The sequence below is a fragment of the Centruroides vittatus genome, unplaced genomic scaffold, assembly GCF_030686945.1.
Source record: "Centruroides vittatus isolate TY-2023 unplaced genomic scaffold, ASM3068694v2 scaffold_932, whole genome shotgun sequence".
Taxonomy (NCBI): Eukaryota; Metazoa; Arthropoda; class Arachnida; order Scorpiones; family Buthidae; genus Centruroides; species Centruroides vittatus.
Genome location: NW_027122721.1, coordinates 1,275,689 through 1,294,258, shown reverse-complemented (window position 1 = coordinate 1,294,258; position 18,570 = coordinate 1,275,689). Strand labels below are relative to the sequence as shown.

Sequence of the window (18,570 nt, the reverse complement as noted above, 5' to 3'; positions counted from 1 at the left end):
TACTTCCTGTCACTCATTTAATGCACACGGGAAAGACACTTTAATTTGCACACGTGTACAAATGTGCAGCACGACGACACATCACATAATGAACACACATATTCACGCTTGTAAAAAGTCATTTTTTAGTTCTGATAGTGTAACCATTTTGTCTCCAAAGCATGTATTACTAGTTCTCGTTGCGTTACGTTCATTTGTTGTTACATGTTCGACATGATAATGTATGTACATTTTATATCGTTCGGTAAAAAAAAAAATATATATATATATATAAATAAAAAAGAAATAATTAAATAAATTGGTAAAGCCAACACACGACACGAATTTTTAAAAGAAATGCCTTTATGAGATTTGGCCTTATTTCTTCCTGCCAACACGTGAATCTGTATCCATACGTTTAAAAATATTGGAACCAGTCCTTAAAAATAAGGTCAATACAAGTCCGAATTATTAATATACCCATTGGATTTTTGGATCGGAAGATTTTTGCTTCTGAGTGCAATTCAAAGCACTTCTATATGATTCGGAGTGCTCTAGAAGTAAATTTTGGGAGTCATTAAGTGACCATGGATTTGGGTTCGTCTTCCCGGTGGCAAGATACATTAATCACGACTGTTTCATATACTATGCATTACTGTATTCTTTGAAATGGGACTCATAAAGGTCGATTATTGCTCATTTAAAAACATTGCACCATTATCGAATTATGTGCTTACCACACTTTACGTATATATGTATATATTTATGTATAAATATATACATGTATATAAATACATATTCTGTAAATACCTCATTGCACCATACTCTTTACTTATTTTCAATTACTGAATAATTCATGTGCACCTCTTCCGATATATATATATTCACCCATGTTTTGCTCAGATGGTAACATGTTCTGCTCAAAGAAATATTGTAATAACATGTAGAAAAACATGTATGATGATTATATACAATTAACTCTACTGTAAATAATCATAGTCAAGTTCCTATCGTATGCAACAACAACAACAACATCAACAACAACAATTTTTCACGCCAGTAAATTTAAGATCGGGGTTACTGTATTTTTTTCTTATTAAATTATTGTCTACCTCAAAAATTACATAATTAAATAAATAAATAAATAAAATAGCTCAAAATTCAGATTTTGCTCCATCTTTTCAAGGTTTAAAAATGAATTTTTTCTTAATTTTAATTTTAATTTTTTAAGTTTTCTTATTATTATTACTATTATTAGTAGTAGTAGTATTATTAGTGTTATTATTATTATTATTTTATTTTATTTTATTTGATTTTTTTAAAAGCGCAAAGAAAAAAATCCATCCCCGATGTTATTATAATTTATTTAGAAGAAAAAGAATAAAGAAAAAAACTTTATTTTTATTTTAATTTAGCAATTTTTATATGAAAAATTATTATTTGTTTTTTTTTCAATTTAATTGGGTAATTAACTTTTTGTTTGTTTACTAGAAATACATAATTAGGTAAGTAGATTATGGAAGAATGGAAAAAAAATACAAAAATATATATTCATTTTCCGATGTATACGCTTAAAAAAACGCAATTTTAATTTTTTTTATTGCCGAAATGAACTAAAAAAAAGTATATATATATATATATGGAAACGTTCCTTTAAAATTCACAAAGATATAGTTCCTGATATAAAAAAAATATCCAGATACCTGATAAACTCAGGCAGCATTGTTTAAAGAATTTAGCGATGAATGAATTTTTTGAATAAAAGAAAAAAAAATAAGAAAAAATACCTCAAATTCTGTACTGTACATAGTAAAAAAAAAGAATCAATATATGCTCAAATCGTATCATTTTCATTTGATCATTTTTCTCAATAACAAAATACTAGAAGAGATTTTTATAATTGTCATAATTAGAATCTCTCTTTCTCTCTATCTATTTCTCATTAAATGTAGTTTTATTGATAGTAAAACAAATTACAATTTGCTTCAAAAAAAAATCTAAAAAAAAGTAAAAAAAAAAATTAAATAAATAAATAAAACTTTAATAATACGATAATGAGGATGATTGAGGAAGAAAAAGGCTAGTTTGTGTGCTGTTTTGGAGTCACTTTGGTGACTATAATAAAAGTATCTTGTATGGCTTAAAAGCTATTGGTTCTGTGATAGCATTGATTTAAAATCACTCAATGCGTGGTTGTTGTACAGAAAATGGTTTAGGAATGGACAAGTAAATGTTGGATTGAAGATCATTCTTGCATGTTAAACGATATTAAAGAAAAAAAAAAAAAAGTATATATGATAGTGATCACCAGTGTTATTCCAACCGAAAACGGTGCACGTAAAGTGCTGATGTTCTAAGAAAACGTCCGCCATTTTGGGTCTTACTCGTGTTATCGTTTTAATATATGCAAAAAAGAAAAAAGAAAATTTGATCTTTCTATTCTTTGGCTCGGTTTTTTAACAATGTCGTGGCCCTTTTTATTTAGTTTAGTGTCTAGGCCTTCCTTTTATTAAACAGATTTTCTTAGGGCATCAATACTTTAGGCACTAATGCATTATAAACGTTGTGATTGACAACGCGTTGCAAACATGTCGATGATCAATAATGCAAATATTAAAAAAAAATATATATATATCATAAAAAGGAATTTTTCTATTATTTCCAAAATATATTATATATAATAGACCAAAGTATATTTCTGTTTTTCTTTAAATGTGTATTTTTTATTGCAGAGTTTAAAAAAAAAGATATTTTATCGAGCTCATTTTATTGAAAATTCTTTGTATATCGATTCTCTGCAATTAAAATTTAAAAAAAAGAGATTTAATTTATGGAATTGTTAGCTGAGTTTAATGTTATTGGCAAATATTTCCTATTATCGAGTGTAAGCAATGAAAATGACTCATGATGTGGATCAGATTGAACATGTGGTTTTTTGTAGAATTTAACTCTTAATAAAAGAATAACTAAAAAGGATGGGATTTTTTTCCTATATGAAAGAATTAAATACATCAAACCCTTTGATGGACGAGGGAACAATTTCACCTTTTGAGTCCCATTTCAAAAGAATTCACAACGTTTGGAAGTAGCTCATAGAAACTACTTTTTTTGTGTGTTTTTGTCTTGTTTAACTTAATCTTTAATTGCAGAATTTGATTGAAAAATTTTATCCTGAATGTTTATACAAATAATTGTTTTTAATTAATTTTTATTTTAATTTTTTAATAATTTTTGGAAAAGGACTCAAAAGGCATGTCTTTTTTTTTCTTCTTCTTGTTTTTAAAAAATTATTTTTTAGTTGATTTATCACACAAAACACATTTTCTCAAAGGGTTTGAACACGTCCACGCACCCACACTTACACACGTGTAGATTGTAAGAATTATATTTATGTTTGTAATAGAAATTATTCTAAGTTTATAAAAGCATTATGTTCGTACGTTTCATAATATTCTTGACAACAGAATATGCTTTTTGGGTCCTTTATTTTCCGACATCTCTTTACTCAAATTGAATTTACGCTTAGAAATGTCAGTAAAATCACGTCTAAAAAGCTATTTTACAGCCAGAAATTATGAAGTTTTTAATGATTTTCGATGGTTAAAATTATTTACGAATTTCGGATATATTTTTACGTTATTTTAAAGGAAAATATCGATCAAAAAATGCTCTCATTCGTTCCAAATTTGCGTATTTTAACGATGAAAAATATGAATTTACAGAGACGAAAATTTATTTTTATCTTTATTTAATTAAAAAAAATTAATATTTATTGTTTTAACAACGTTTATAGGCCTATAGTTAAACATTTACTAAAGTTCTTGAACAAGAAAATGGCATCAATCATATTCAGTCTATAACTTTATATTGAAACTGTTCAACTCTTTATACGTACATAATAGTTTAATGTCATCTGTTTAAAAAAAAGAAAGAAATAATGTTAACAAACGATTGTGCAATGAATAGGAATTTCTTCAGAAAATAAAATGACTCTTTGCTGAAGAATTCACTGCATTTTTCATAATAAATGATTACTTTTAGTTGAAGAATTGAAAAGAATAACCTAGTTTCTACAAAAATTCTGGCATCATTTGAGGACAGTGTCAAGGTTAAAATCCTTTTGAAAATCAGCCAAATTTCTACAAAAGAATGGCCAAAAATTAATACCAATTTGAACAAATCAATGCCATTGAAAAGAAAATCTGTCTTCTAGTCAAAAGGAAAGTTGTAACTTGTCCTGAATCATTTTTCAGTGAGACAAATGACAATAATATGTCACTTATCTTATTGAAAAGAAACAACAAACAATGAATGATGTCATTGAAGACCAATTGAAACAAGATATGTCTCTGATGGGTTAATTTTATTTCATTATCACTTTATGTTAAATGACATTAAGAAAAAAATGGTGAGATCTTAGGATATTCTCTTGATAAAAGTCGAACCGTTACCGTTTTCTGGTAATTTATTTAATCCTACATTACTCTGAAATTCCAGATAAAAGAAGAACCACGAACCATCCTTGTCCAGTATGTGGGAAGACATATGTTAACGAAGGTTCTCTCCGAAAACACATCACAAGCCATCCAGAGGCAGCTTCTGTCACTTCATCCCTAAGAATGTGGCCCTGTACTGTATGCCAAAGTGTCTTTACCCACGAAACTGGTAAGTAGATTCAATAAATTATCATCAGATTTTAACACCTCTTTATCAGCAGTTTCTATAATTGCGGATACAAACAAATAGTAGATATATCTAGAAATATACAAATCTCTACATTCGAGAGAACCGCTTGAAGATTCTCTCCGATACTTTGTGACGTGATCAATAAATAATGTTCGTTCAGTATACCCTAATCTAAATGTTGGCTTTGAAAGATAATACAGTAAATTTTGATAATATTTAGCTTTTAATATTAGGCTTTAAACTCGAAAAAGGCTATCTTGAGTTGGTTTAATGGGATAAGGAACGCGACACGCGAACAATCAAGAAGGGGGTACCACCGGGAGGACTTTCTACGAGAAGCTGGCCTCTATTTAGCGAAGAATCTCCACGTTGGTAAGGTGCAAACCCGCGACCTACTGTCAGTGGCTTTATTCACTCGGTCACGTGTTTAGACATTAAATTTTAATGATTTTTAGAAGAAACAAAATTTTAAATCACACCCGAAATTTATTCTTGTTAACGATTCATTTTTCTCGTATTAAATATAAAGTAAGAATGCTACTTTCAGGTTTGCTCCATCACATGGAGCATATGAGAATGGATCCAAAGCACCAATTTGCAGCACAGTACGTTCTTAGCAGAGCTGCTGCGGAAAGACGAGAAAAAGAAGCAACCTGTACCATACCTGCCACGCCTTCTGGTTCTGGAATTGTTATGAGTAGGAGTAACGGAAACATGGAAACTGGCAGAACAGCCCTCGACAGTCACTCCATCTGTCCTGGTCATCCACTAGTTTTAACATCCCAACAACATCCTCAATAATGGGGATTTTTGGGTTCGAATGATACTTTAAAAGAAAGATAACTAGTTATTCTAGATAAGAGGACTAGTTTGCAAAAAAAAAAAAAAAAAATATCTGAAGAATTATCCTTCATTTCTGTGATACTGAAAAATTTGTTCATTAGTCAGATAGTTCTGTTTGTTAAAAAAGAAAAAAAAAATGTTAATCATAGAATACTTGTACCTTGAAATGCACATCGGTTGGAAAAGCGAATTTTTCCACAAAAAAAAGGGAATTTTGTTTAAGTGTATGTATGGTCTTATCAAATAACCGACAACCAACAGCACTCTAAAAAAAATTTTTCGATGGCAGCTTCAGTTCTAAAAGCTTTTCTTCTTGTTTCGGTTGTGATTCGAATCGTTACCATTCCAGTTATAACAATAACAAACTACTGCTTTTTGTCTTTCAAACCAAAAAACCAAACAAAAAAAAATTATATATATATATACATACAAACTAATAATAATTTTTTAGATCAAATTTCTCATTTTATCATCAAAAAAACCAAAAAAAAATATACTTAAAAAACAACTCAAAAAACTAAATACTCCATCAATTGTATATAGCTTGAATATTTTATTTTTCTGCCTAGATGCTATAGAAAACAAGTTCCTATTTTGTTTAATATTTTAAATTATTGCTTTTACAATTATTTTTTAGTGCAAAGTTATTTATATATTTGTGATATCTTTGAAAAAAAAAGAGAAAACACTAATTAAAAAAAAAATCAACTATTTTTCTCTGGTAAAATATTATTATTATTTTAATTCTGCAATTAATTTTAGAGTATGTAAGACTGAAACAAATCCTTTTGTTTCTTCTTAGCTTTTATATATTTATTATTATAACTAGCGCATTTATATATATATATATATATATATTGATCTCAATTATTGCATGCGTGCTGAGCAAATTTTTCCGAATTTTGTTAAACAATTAAATTAAAAAAAAGCAAAAAAAAAAAAAAAAAAACATCCCCTTCAGATAAAGGAAAAAATTTTATTACTAAATCAAATGAGACGGCAATCACTTGTGTACAAACAATAACTTGTAGTCAATAATCTTCATTTCTTGTTTGTATGTGCATCTGTAAGCTTAGAATAACACATTCCATCTTAATACTTCTTATATAAGTCAGTTTATACTGTTAAAAAGAAAGACATACATACATACATACATATATATGTATGTATGTATGTATGTATATATTCGATTTTTACGAATAAAAAAAGGAACTAATCAACTTTTCCATTTATTTTGATCGAATTTTGTTTACTAGTTCGAAGGGCGATGATGATGAGACAAATTGAAAAACAAAGAAACCAAACTAAAATATAACGAGATGCCCTCGTTTGAACTCTGTGATTTTTAAAACTTTTACTAAGTGATAGTAATATATTGAACGCACACCATGCCAAAGAAAGAATTTTAAAATCTACAGTTAATTAATCCGAACAGTATTTTCTGGCTTAGCCATTATTTTAGTTAGTTATTTTACGTGTCCTACATATTTCCTTCTTCTTCTTCTTCTTCTTTCTTTTCTTTTTTTACTCGTGCAATAAAGGAAAAATCATAATAAAAATAATTCATAAACTGGTGTATTTCCGCGCATTATACACGATAGACAAATTATATCTAGTTACTGTCAAACAGGTTTTATTAATTGACCTGGGGAAAGATTAAAATAAATAAATAAAAGAGAGAAAATAAGGATTTGAAATAATAATAATAATTAAAAAAAAAAAATTATCATCTCTGATATTGTGATATGTATGAAATAAAACGGAGAAAGATTTAAGATTGTAGATGTATGTACATTATAGGAATGCTGTGATTTTTTTCTATTAACGCGGTGCCCAAGAGGATGCCGCTGGGCAATGTCCAAAAAATAATAATAAAAAAAATAATAAAAAATAAATAAAAAATAAAGGAAGACAATTCGATGATTGGGGAAAGGTTTGTACTAAGGGGCAAAGGAAATCTATTTTTATATATTTCTTGTTTGAATTCCCCTAAACAATTTACACTTATCGTTTTACTTGGCATTTTTATGATAAAAGAAACAATAAAATCAAAAAAACAAAACTTTATCTATTATTATTATTATTATGCAAGGATAATAAATCTTAACAGTATCTTGAGAGACTTTAGAAGCAATATTGCTTATTATTGGCTGTAATTGTGTATGTATGTATATGTCACGTGCTGTAAATGTCTAAGTGCCTGCTTCTATGTATCGTGTATGAGGCTTTATGAAGGCTTCTATGCAAAAAATAATAATAAAATACTTTCGGGCATCGCTTATAATGATGCGTTTTTTTTTAAATTAATTTTTTATTTAAATTTTATTATTTATTAAATAGTTTATTTATTTTTTTTCCTTATTTTTCTTAGAAAGTAAATAGGTTAAATCAATGGAAAGATTCCCACAATCATTGCATAGAACATCGTCGGAGCTTCCCGGCTTCAAACTAATTGCCAAAATTATATAGACTTCCAAATAAAAAAAAAAAATATTATATATATAATATCCTTACACCCGAAAATTTTGGGTATTGCCAAATATATATAAAATATATATTATATATATTTAAAATCCTCCATTCCACGTGTGTCTTCCATGTAAAACATTTATTTATATTGGTATTTATATGTCTGACTGACGTTCTAATGGCTCTCAAGAAAGATAAACAAAACTGATTAATTTTTAATGATTTACAACATTTTAAATTTCATAATATAGGAAAAAAGATATTTGGCATTTTACAAGACAATCTTTAATAGTGTTGCTAACCTATAGTTTTTAAATAATGTCCTTTCTCTTCCTACAGATGTTTTTGTCAGATTCTCTTTATATACATTTCTAGCAGACTGCACCAGAGCACAGATATAAACAGTGATATACACTCCGCTGACATCTTAAAAGACCATCGAAATAAATGATACAAAAGTAAATAAAATAAAAAATAAATAAATAAATAAAAACACCCTTAATATAAATAACGTAGTCATGTTGTAAAGTCGTATAATATATGATCGAGATAAAAACTTGTTTTTTATTAAATGTTTCTTAACCATTCCTATGCTTTTTTGATGTAAGGATGCCAATAAAAATTTCCTGTACTGATGTGCTGTGATAATGTTTGTAATTTGATGTGCTCACAATATTTTAGGCCATTGATAGTGAGATAATAAGTAGGACAAGCAATATTGTTCATGTAATATTCTTGATAATAAAAAAGAAAAAAAAAACATACTGGTATATACTGCCATCGTTAATGTCTAAATTAATACTAAATGTATGTTTATAATGAAAAAAAAAAAGATTATATTTATTTCTCTTTTTAGTTTTGGACTATGCAATCTTCGAATTTAATATGGTTAAATGCAGTATGGAAGATGTTTTTTGGTGTTTTAAAAAAGAAATAAATAATCAGAAAATAGTGCAATGTTTTTTAAAAATTACTCTAGCATATTTTTATGATGATGATGATGATGATGATGATGATGATTGGTGTTAAATTTTTTAATTATATTCAATTTTATGAAAGATGAAAAAATATGAACAAGTTTTAAAACTTGAATATTTATCTCTTAAGAGAGTGGATTTCAAGTATTGTTTTAAATTATTTTATATCAGTTTTTTTCTTGTTTGTTTCTTTTTTAATAAATATTAAAAAAAAAGAAAAAATGATGATTATTATTCCTGTTAAAGTGATATTTAAATTTACAAAGGTGATAACTGGTCTGTAGCATTGTGAAATCTTTTTTCAATATTTCTTAATACTGATATAGAATAACTTTTAAGAAAACAGCTTGTCTGTCATGTTAATATAAAAACAATATATATATTTTTTTCCATTCTTGTCCACTCAGTCAGAAAAAAAAACGTTTAAAAAAAAATTTAAAAAAAACCAATAATACTAAACAATAAAATAATAATGTGTTTCAGTGCATTGTATGTGTATATCTTTTTTCTGTAACTGCATTTGTATGTGTTCAGAAAAATAAAAATTAGTATGTGTGTTTCGGTGTCAATGTCTTAATTTCATTTTTTCGTTAGAGATAATTGATGCCTCCGGTTTGTGGACGATTTCGTACTTAATCTTATTGAGGTTTGTACCGACGTTTGCCTAAATAATAAATTAGATAAAAGAAAATGCAATTATTTGTATATTGAAAAAAAAGTTAAAACCGATTTATATTTAATAATAGCATTTATTCGTTAATTTACCGGGGAAAAAAATTTGCACCGCTTTATCTTCTTTATTTTTTTTTAGGAATAAATTGTTTATAAAAAGTTTATAAATTTGAAAACGTTAATGAATTAAGATTAAAATTTATTTATGTAGAAAATAAATCGTATATTTAATTAACGCGGGTGTTAAAATTCGATACAAGACACAGACAACTTGTGCAGTAGTTAAAATCAACTGCAGATCATTTATTTTGAAATCAGTTTGATGTGACAAAAATGGTTCACTTCTAAATCAAATAAGACAAGCAGAGACTTCCATAATAATGCATGTAAATTAGTGTTTCGGGTATTGGAGAATGCTTACGAGGCAAAGAAATGCTTAGAATAATTTAATGGTAGTCAAAAAGGAGTACATTCGAATTTTTACGTTAGTTATACTGGCCATAACTTAATGCAATTTTTGAAAATGTATATAAATTTTAAAAAGGCACTATTCCCTTTATTAAAATAATAAAAAGTTTTAAAAAAATTTGTAATTTTTTTTTAATCTTGGCATTAAACGAAATCACCAAATGTAAAATTTTGGCTAATTGAATTTCAAATGTATATGTGTACATGAAGTTTCAATTTATGGCACCTAATTGAGTTAAAAATTAAAAAAAAAAAAAATCAGAACCAAAATTACTGTCAAGAAAATTAATGCCACTTTTTATTTTGTTTTTAATTTTGGAGGTTTTGCAAAATTGAAAATTTTGAACTTATTGATAACTATTGCAAACAGTGCCTTCGGGAAATTGTAATTAAACTTTAGTAATCATATAAAATTGATATGTATTTGATAGATTGTCTCTAAAGGGATGAAGATCTATGGTAAATTAAATATATGAGAATCTAAGGCACTTGTGAACTAATTTTATGGAATTCGATGGAAGTATCTGTGACCTATAATGAACATACAGTACAGTAAATATTTAAATCTATTGTGGAAAGAATATTGGTCTCTTTCAGAGACATTACTAAACACAAAACCTGGCACATATCGACAATGCCACAAGGATGAAATCACATGCATACACACATGCTCACACACAAAAATTTTAGTTTTTTGTCTATAAAATAGTCCCTTTTCTTTGCCAGTATTCACATTTTCTTCAACTGTCTTTTGCCTACATCACAAAACATGGTAAACTTTTTTGGTAAAATAAATACAGGTTCCCGGACTAAACTATCTGCACAACACACCAATGAAATGGGAAGGCACAAAACACCTAGAGTATATCCCTGTGTTTAACACTAAAAAATGTGGAATTTGGGTATACCATCACCCTAGCATGATAATGCTAACTCACCAATGACCATATCTTACAGTTGTGACTAGCACAGATGATCTAATTATCTTTCAGTTTGTTATTTCCAATTCTTCTTTCAGCACAATTACTTTGGAGTGTACTCCATATCTCCTCTTTTAATTTCTGTCACAATATCACAGAGTGAATTTATCTTCGGTTGCTTTCTTTATATACTTTGTCCACCCATAAACGTTCCACTTCCATAAGTAGAATTTAAAAATGCAAACATTTGCTGCCAAAATGAATTTCATTATGCAAATTTTATGGGCAGGCAATGGAAGAAGTTTATCGTCTTCGTTTTTTTGGCACGTAAATAATAACACTATATACTTGATACAGTATTGGCAGAACTTGCATTTTGGTTGTAAAAAATAATTAATAATAATAATAATAATATAATAATAATAATAATAATAATAATATAATAATAATAATAATAGTATAATTATAATAATCAACTAAATCTAAAGTTCTGTCATAATACATACTGGATACTAGGAGGTTGCTCATATTGCTTTGCAATAATATTTTATCTTCCAATGATTTGTTCTATAATACAATCACTACATGGGAGCACTTGGTGCTTGTAAAGGTCATATAGGAATGCTGGAAACAGGACATTACACTTGAAAGGCACTTTGTACTGCATAACACTATAATGGACCCTAAACTGGTAAATATCAACAGTTGTCCCCAAGAGGAATATAGTCCTGAGGTGGTGATTTGTTGGAATTTACATTCTGGCATTCATTTTCCTTATTCTGATATATTCCTCAGCCTTTTCTATTTTGAAAATAGTTTCACTTTTTTGTAACAGAATAGATGCTTAATTTGTAAAAATCAATAATAATTGTGAGTAGATAATTCTGAAACACTGATCTTGACGTGATGATTTCGTGTAAATATTCTGCTTTGATAAATAAATATTGACTTACGATTTTTTTTAAGCATCTATGTGGATATTTGAAAATTTGCATAAAAAACTGATTATATTACCCTGAAATTAAATTCTGGAAATCATTCCATGTGACGATATTTATGAGATGACATTTGAGATAGACCTAAGACTGCATATTGGCATTTCAGGCAGTGATAATGAGTTTGTCTCTGGTTGTGATTGCAACCTTGTACATTGCAGTTTTGTAATTGGGTGAACTTTTCGAATCCTGCAGCACTGATACTGTCCATTTTGGTATGCTGTCTACGATGAGCTACCACCTTATTGGTATCTGTACATACAAAATCACATTTGATGCAATGGAAGTGGGAGGATTTGTTTGCCATGGCACCAAGTGTATTTGCATATATGCACTCCGAACGACCACAATTGACATTTGAGCGATACTGTTGAAAATCACCACCCATGAGAGTATCGAGACGCTCGTGTCGGAGCAGTATGTTGCACAAATCTAGTTTTGTCACAGAAACTATATCCACAATCTTTCCTCATACAATGAAAATGGGTTTGATGTTCCCTGTAACCACAGAACGAATAACCACAGTCTTCGTTAAAACGATAACGAACATAACCCGAAGGTACAGGTTCATCTTTTAAGATTCGCAAACTTGTCAATTTGATCTTCTTTGGCTCTGATACATCATCACGCTTCTCGGGAAAAGTTCGTTTGCGAATTAATTTATTTTGGTCCATGCAATCAGTTTCAGTCATGTGAGCATTAAAATCAACTTGAGGTGAACCATAAAATTTTTCTTTCTTAGAAACATCAGAAGTAGCTTGAGTGATAAATGAACTCGGTCTGTTAATAAAGGAATTTGAGAGATGTGCATCTGAAATTTCAACACTGTTCGCATACGAAGGTGGACTTTGCAAAGTGATCGAAGGAGAACCAGATGTCATTGCCTGCCAAGTGTATAGGGAAGGCATTGCTATTTTAAGTTCGTCTCGACTCGAATCGAGTATGTTTGCTTCATGATACGAAGAGTCAGGAATAATATTACACTGCTCATCTTTTCCTTCATCGTCGTCATCGGATGTTCCTTCTCTTTCGTCTAATCCATCTTCTCCAGGGAGTGTAGCGGATGGTGGGGATTCGGGACTTCCTCCACTGCCACAGTATATAGGAACTGGACTAACTGCTCCACAATGTTTTGTTACATGCGGCTTTAAACGTAAGAAATTGGAAAATGTCTAAAAAAGAAAATAAATAAATAAGTTTCAATTAAAAATTCAAAATAAATGTATAATATGTGAAATTTATTTTACATATAAACTGGCTTTCTTCTTTTCAAAACAATTTAGATATTTTAACTTTTTATATCATTATATCAAGTATATATTATCATTAATTTAACTCTTATCCAGTATTTTATAACACTTTAATGAATATAACACAAAAAACAATAAAATCTAAAAAAAAAGTTAATTTTAGATATTAATATAACTTTTAAGTTAATCAAAGAAGAATACTTGATTAATTCTCTAAAATAAAAATTTAATTTATAAAAACTTAAAATAATCTATAACTGTAAATTAACAATTATTTTATTTAATTGTTCTTATATAAAACAAATGTAAGTACTAATGAGCAATTCAACATGAAACATTCCTTCATCATAATTTTAAAACTATTTTAAATAATTGAAGTCTTATGGTTTATAATATGAAACAGTAGCTATTACAGCTGCCATTTACTTTAAGTAAAGAAGTACACAATATTAAAAGTTTGTTTATTTATTATGTCATACATGAGTTGAAATGATTACCCCCATAGTAACTAAAACAATCAAACAAACACCCAATTAAAAACAAAACAAAGTGTAAAAAATAATGAATTAAAACGCAATAAAACTTTCAATACCAGCAATAGGCTAAACAGCAACAATTCATTTAACCTATTCAATTCACATTATAGTGTATGGAAAGAACACATTTAATATACAGAAAATCCCTGTATAAGATTGTTTTAAGGTCTTCAAGTTTTAATCATATTTTATTATTGTGTATATTAAACACGAATGTGTAAAAAGTTAGAAACAGAATTACAAATCATTTACTTATGTATCTAATCTAAACTTTCAACTATATGTAATTAATTATTAGCATATATTATATCTAAGAGATTGTGAAAAGTATAATAAAGTTCACATTTCCTTCTTTTATTACCATAAAAAAAAATTCTTGCAATGCTTTCTTTAACGAAAACAAAAATAATTTTTACTCAAAAATATATTTTAAAGTATGTTAATTTTATTGTTTTCATGAAAAAAATATCACAAAAGATATTTTATGATAGAAAAAAGAAATGTGAATACGATCACCCAACATTATACGCATAGTCTCCGCAGATGAAAATAATGAATTCTATCTATTTGATTATTCTAATCTTATTTGTTTTGAAAAACTTTAATTTAGTAAAAATAATTCCATCCATTATCGGCAGCATTTCTTGAAATTCATGTTTACTTACCTGATTGCAAACATTACAATGAAAATGTTCTTTCTTTTTCAGCTTGCAAAATGGCCTTCCACAGCTAATTGTAAGTCCATATTGAATATGCTTTTCAGTTCCTTGAAATGAATTTCTTATATTTGGACCAGGTTGCTGTAAAAGTTTTGTCAATGCATGATCAGGCTTAGGTGACATTGAAGTGAATGTTTTATCTTTCATTCCTTTATCAGTTTCACTGAATATAGTGTTAGAACTGAAAGTTGGAACAGAAGTTCCTGTTGTCAAACTTGATGTCGAGAATGCCGAAAGTGGATAAAAAGTACCGGAGGCTCTTACGACACTTGTTTTTGGTTGATTGTCGGCACAAAAATTTATGCTGCTAATAACACCGCTAGACGATAAGACTGTCGTTACGGGGCTTTTGATATCGTCGTCATCACTCGACGAAAGATGCTGTTTCTTTGGTGTAGGCGAAATATTTCTATGTTTTTGTTCATGCAAGCTCATTGTACTATATCGTACAAAGGAATAGTTACAGTTTGGTCGAGTACAGTGAAAATGACGGTTTACCTTGTTGCTAGGACAGTTAGAATACTGACAGTCAACACTCCAATCATAAAACACATAACCTTCCATGATGTCAATGTTGTCATGAAAATCCTTAGAATGTAAAAGTAGGATGTCACTGCGGTCTGTGACGTAGAAGCAACGAGGCTGGGTGCAATGGAAATGATGCTGACCGTAAAACATGCATTGTTCATCAGGACAAGGTGTATTATCAGGAAATGCATAGAATCCTTCTTGTATCTGGAAGTAGAGGGAGATGGCCATTGTTGAGTTTTTTTCAAACAGTTTGAAATTTTAAATAATAATTTAGGTTGTATTGTAATTTGTAGTTTGAAAAGATTATAAATCCAAAATAGTAATTTGAGCCAAGAAAATTACAAGCAGAAAATGCATAAAAACAAAAGCTTAAATAGAGTAAGTCTATTAGAGACTAAGTTTTTAAATGCCATAAAAAAGAGATTGAAAGAAAAAATATTCCAAGGACAATTTAAATATATATCAATTATTGTTAAATTTATTTATAAATAATTCAGATAGAAAAAGTTAAATTTTTAAACTAATAAATTTGGTCAATAACCAGTACTCCCTTCAACTTCAGCTTCATTATTTTAAATTACAATTAGCACCCATTATTATAGATGTTTTCAATATTCTATCACTGTATTCAACAAAATGCATTTATTTGTTTATTACATTACACCAAATACATTGAAGAAATATTCTTTCATTAATATTTACTTGAATATTTCAATAAAAATAGATTATCGAATTCTTGCAATTGTTGTTGCTGATGATTACTTCTCGGAAGAATTTTCGTATCAATATTATTTCTTCTTTTATATACTTGTTCTCTTATTTCTTCATCTTCAGATTCTAACAATATTGTTATCTTGGAAACTTTGATGAAATTTTTATATATTAAACTGTTATAGAATAGTCAAATATGCTGATAAAAGCTTGCATTTGAATTTTAAAAAGATGTTTATATTTATAATTTATTAATTAGTTAAAAATTATTTAATTCTGAATTAATTATAAGTAAATGATATAATTGACGAAGAAATAGTTAAATCTATTTATTCGCAAAATATTCTTTTATTGTTTTGACAAATAATTTTAATTCTTAATATTACATCAAACAGCTTATTATAATTTGGCAAGTTGATTAAATTAAATCCGTATGTGTTAAATTATTAAAAATTGGCATTATCTGTCGAATTATTCTATTTAAAAATCATTAAAAACAATGCAATGAAGCAGAAGGATTTTATATACCATTATGATAAATAAAATAAAATTTAAAATAATTATTAATTTTTTCTGTATATTTATGAAAATACAGCAATTTCTAGCCTTTAATTAATTAAATTAGTGATATATTATTTTAGAATTGCACTTTTAATTCCAAGAAATTTTCTTACGTTATCATCAATTAAATAAAATTACAGATGAATTGGCCAGAGTATGGCTAGTTATGATATTGAATCCTGACTAACAGATTTCTGTTAATCGTGTCAGTGCAATCAGTCTCACATTTCCTAGAACAAATATTTGGTTTTTCCAGGTGCTGACATCACAATCAGACAACCGTAATATTGCGACGAGACTAAATGTGGATCGTATGCATTCCCCTACCAACCCTTAGTCAGAAAAGGAAACGTTTTTACACTCATATAAATTAACTTTATTTTATATTATTAAACTCGAAATCTACTACTAAATTTAAAATTACTTAATATAAAAAAAAATACTATTTTTTAAATACATAAAAATGCCATTTTTAAAAATACAGCTTAATTAAAAAAAGATCCTAGTTAGAATACATAGAAAAGATTGATACTTTTAGAATAGTTAAAATTATAAGGCATAAAAAAGCAGTTAAGCTGTAGTTAATGTTAAATTGCATAATAAGAATAATAAAAGTTCAGTTTTTAATATAATAAGAAAGCCAGTTTATACATTAAAACATAATTCTAAATAATATAAAAAATATAAATACATAAATATATAGTTAATAATTATATAAATGTAGTTATTTTGAAATGGTCAAAAAAAAATTTCAAAATAAATATATAAATAAAATATACTATTTAAGAATTAAATGTTACAATAAAATTAACATTTTATTTTCGGTTCTGCATAAAACAATTTAAAGAAAATAAATCGGATGTACACAAAATTTTAATCGCAGAACTTGCTTTCGTCTGGCGGAAAAATATAATAAGCATTTCCTCTTACGATTGATATTCTTTTTATATAAAAAGCTCTTAATATAAAAAATATTAATAAATAATTGCTTCTAAGCATCAGAAATATAATTATTTTGATTAACCGGTTGATTACAGATAATACAACGTTGTTGCTAACAGGTATAAAATTGTTATGTAGAACCAGTGTAAGTTCAGTGCAAAATAAGTGTACCAAGGAGAAACAAACCTTATAATTTATGCAACCAAAAAAAAAAAAAAAAATACAATATTTCTGTTGTGATGAAAAATAAATGGTATAGTTTAATTTATACCTTAGCATCTTTACCAAAAAACGAATAACCTGGAACATTAATTACTGTGCAATAAGTAAATATGTTTTGCAAACTAATTTCTTAGGGCGGATTATTAAGCTTTTGCGAGGAAAAAAAATGTGAAGTAGATCGTCGAGGCTTTTAGGTCGTGAAAGTCAATCGCATCCCACTGTAAGTTGGCCAGGCCTGATATAGATGAATTGAAAAGCATTCAAATTTTTGCAATATGCTTTAATATTATCAGAATAAAAATTGTAATTTATTTAATTTATTTCATTCTGGATTATTTCATTCAAAATTGCAATCCTGGCTAAAGTATGTCACATTCAATAGTTTGTATATCAAATAATATATTAAAAACACAAAAAACAGAAATTATGATTTATTATTTCATTAAAGAACTTGATGCAGTTTCAAACTATATATATTATATTATGTAAAGCTACAAGTAAAAAATAATATATTGAAGTATTTTTAAACTTTCTTTTAATAATTTAAATTTTATTTACCTACGAAAGAATAAATGTCTCTTATATTAATTTGTGAAATATTCATTGAAAGCCACTTATATTTTATCTATAAGCAGAAAAATTAAACTGTTTTATTAATAAACAAACTTTATTTTAACCTTTGTTTGTAACTGAAATTTTTTTCTTTCTTTTACTGATAATTTATATAAAACATGACTTTGAAAGAAAGGTCAAAAGTCATTTTATTCATAAGTCAGCAGATAACTGACCTTCCATCCTTTCAACAAGAAAATCATTCCTTACACATTTTCCTGTTTACAAGATATAAAATAAATTTCTTTTAAAATTTAACGAATAAAATAAAATAAATTAAAACCGACGTTCAATGTTCAGTATCTTCACAATCAATTTAAATTTTAAGAACCTCAAATTATTACAAATGGTCATTTATTATAATTTAGATAACGTCGAAAAATTCTATTTGTAATTTGAATTAATTTATTAAATATCAAAAATTTTAACTTACGGGATTTTTCTAATAACTGTACAATATGTACGTATTTGATAAAA

The 18,570-nt window shown here is 27.4% G+C and overlaps 2 protein-coding genes across 2 annotated transcripts in view; one reads left to right on the top strand and one right to left on the bottom strand.

The window, feature by feature from the left end:
- The window catches only part of LOC136990416 (zinc finger protein rotund-like), a 79,425-nt gene extending 72,740 nt beyond the window's left edge, over positions 1-6,685 (top strand). Inside the window, exons 8-9 of the mRNA XM_067288805.1 lie at positions 4,477-4,644; positions 5,213-6,685. Coding sequence (XP_067144906.1) covers positions 4,477-4,644; positions 5,213-5,466 — 422 coding nt within the window. The 3' untranslated portion in view covers positions 5,467-6,685. The remainder of the gene's footprint in view (positions 1-4,476; positions 4,645-5,212) is intronic.
- A 3,212-nt stretch (positions 6,686-9,897) lies between these two features.
- LOC136990411 (zinc finger protein castor homolog 1-like) overlaps positions 9,898-18,570 on the bottom strand; it is a 116,408-nt gene continuing 107,735 nt past the window's right edge. Inside the window, 3 exon segments of the mRNA XM_067288797.1 lie at positions 9,898-12,421; positions 12,423-13,181; positions 14,461-15,249. Of these exon segments, the coding sequence (XP_067144898.1) occupies positions 12,050-12,421; positions 12,423-13,181; positions 14,461-15,249 (1,920 nt within the window). The 3' untranslated portion in view covers positions 9,898-12,049.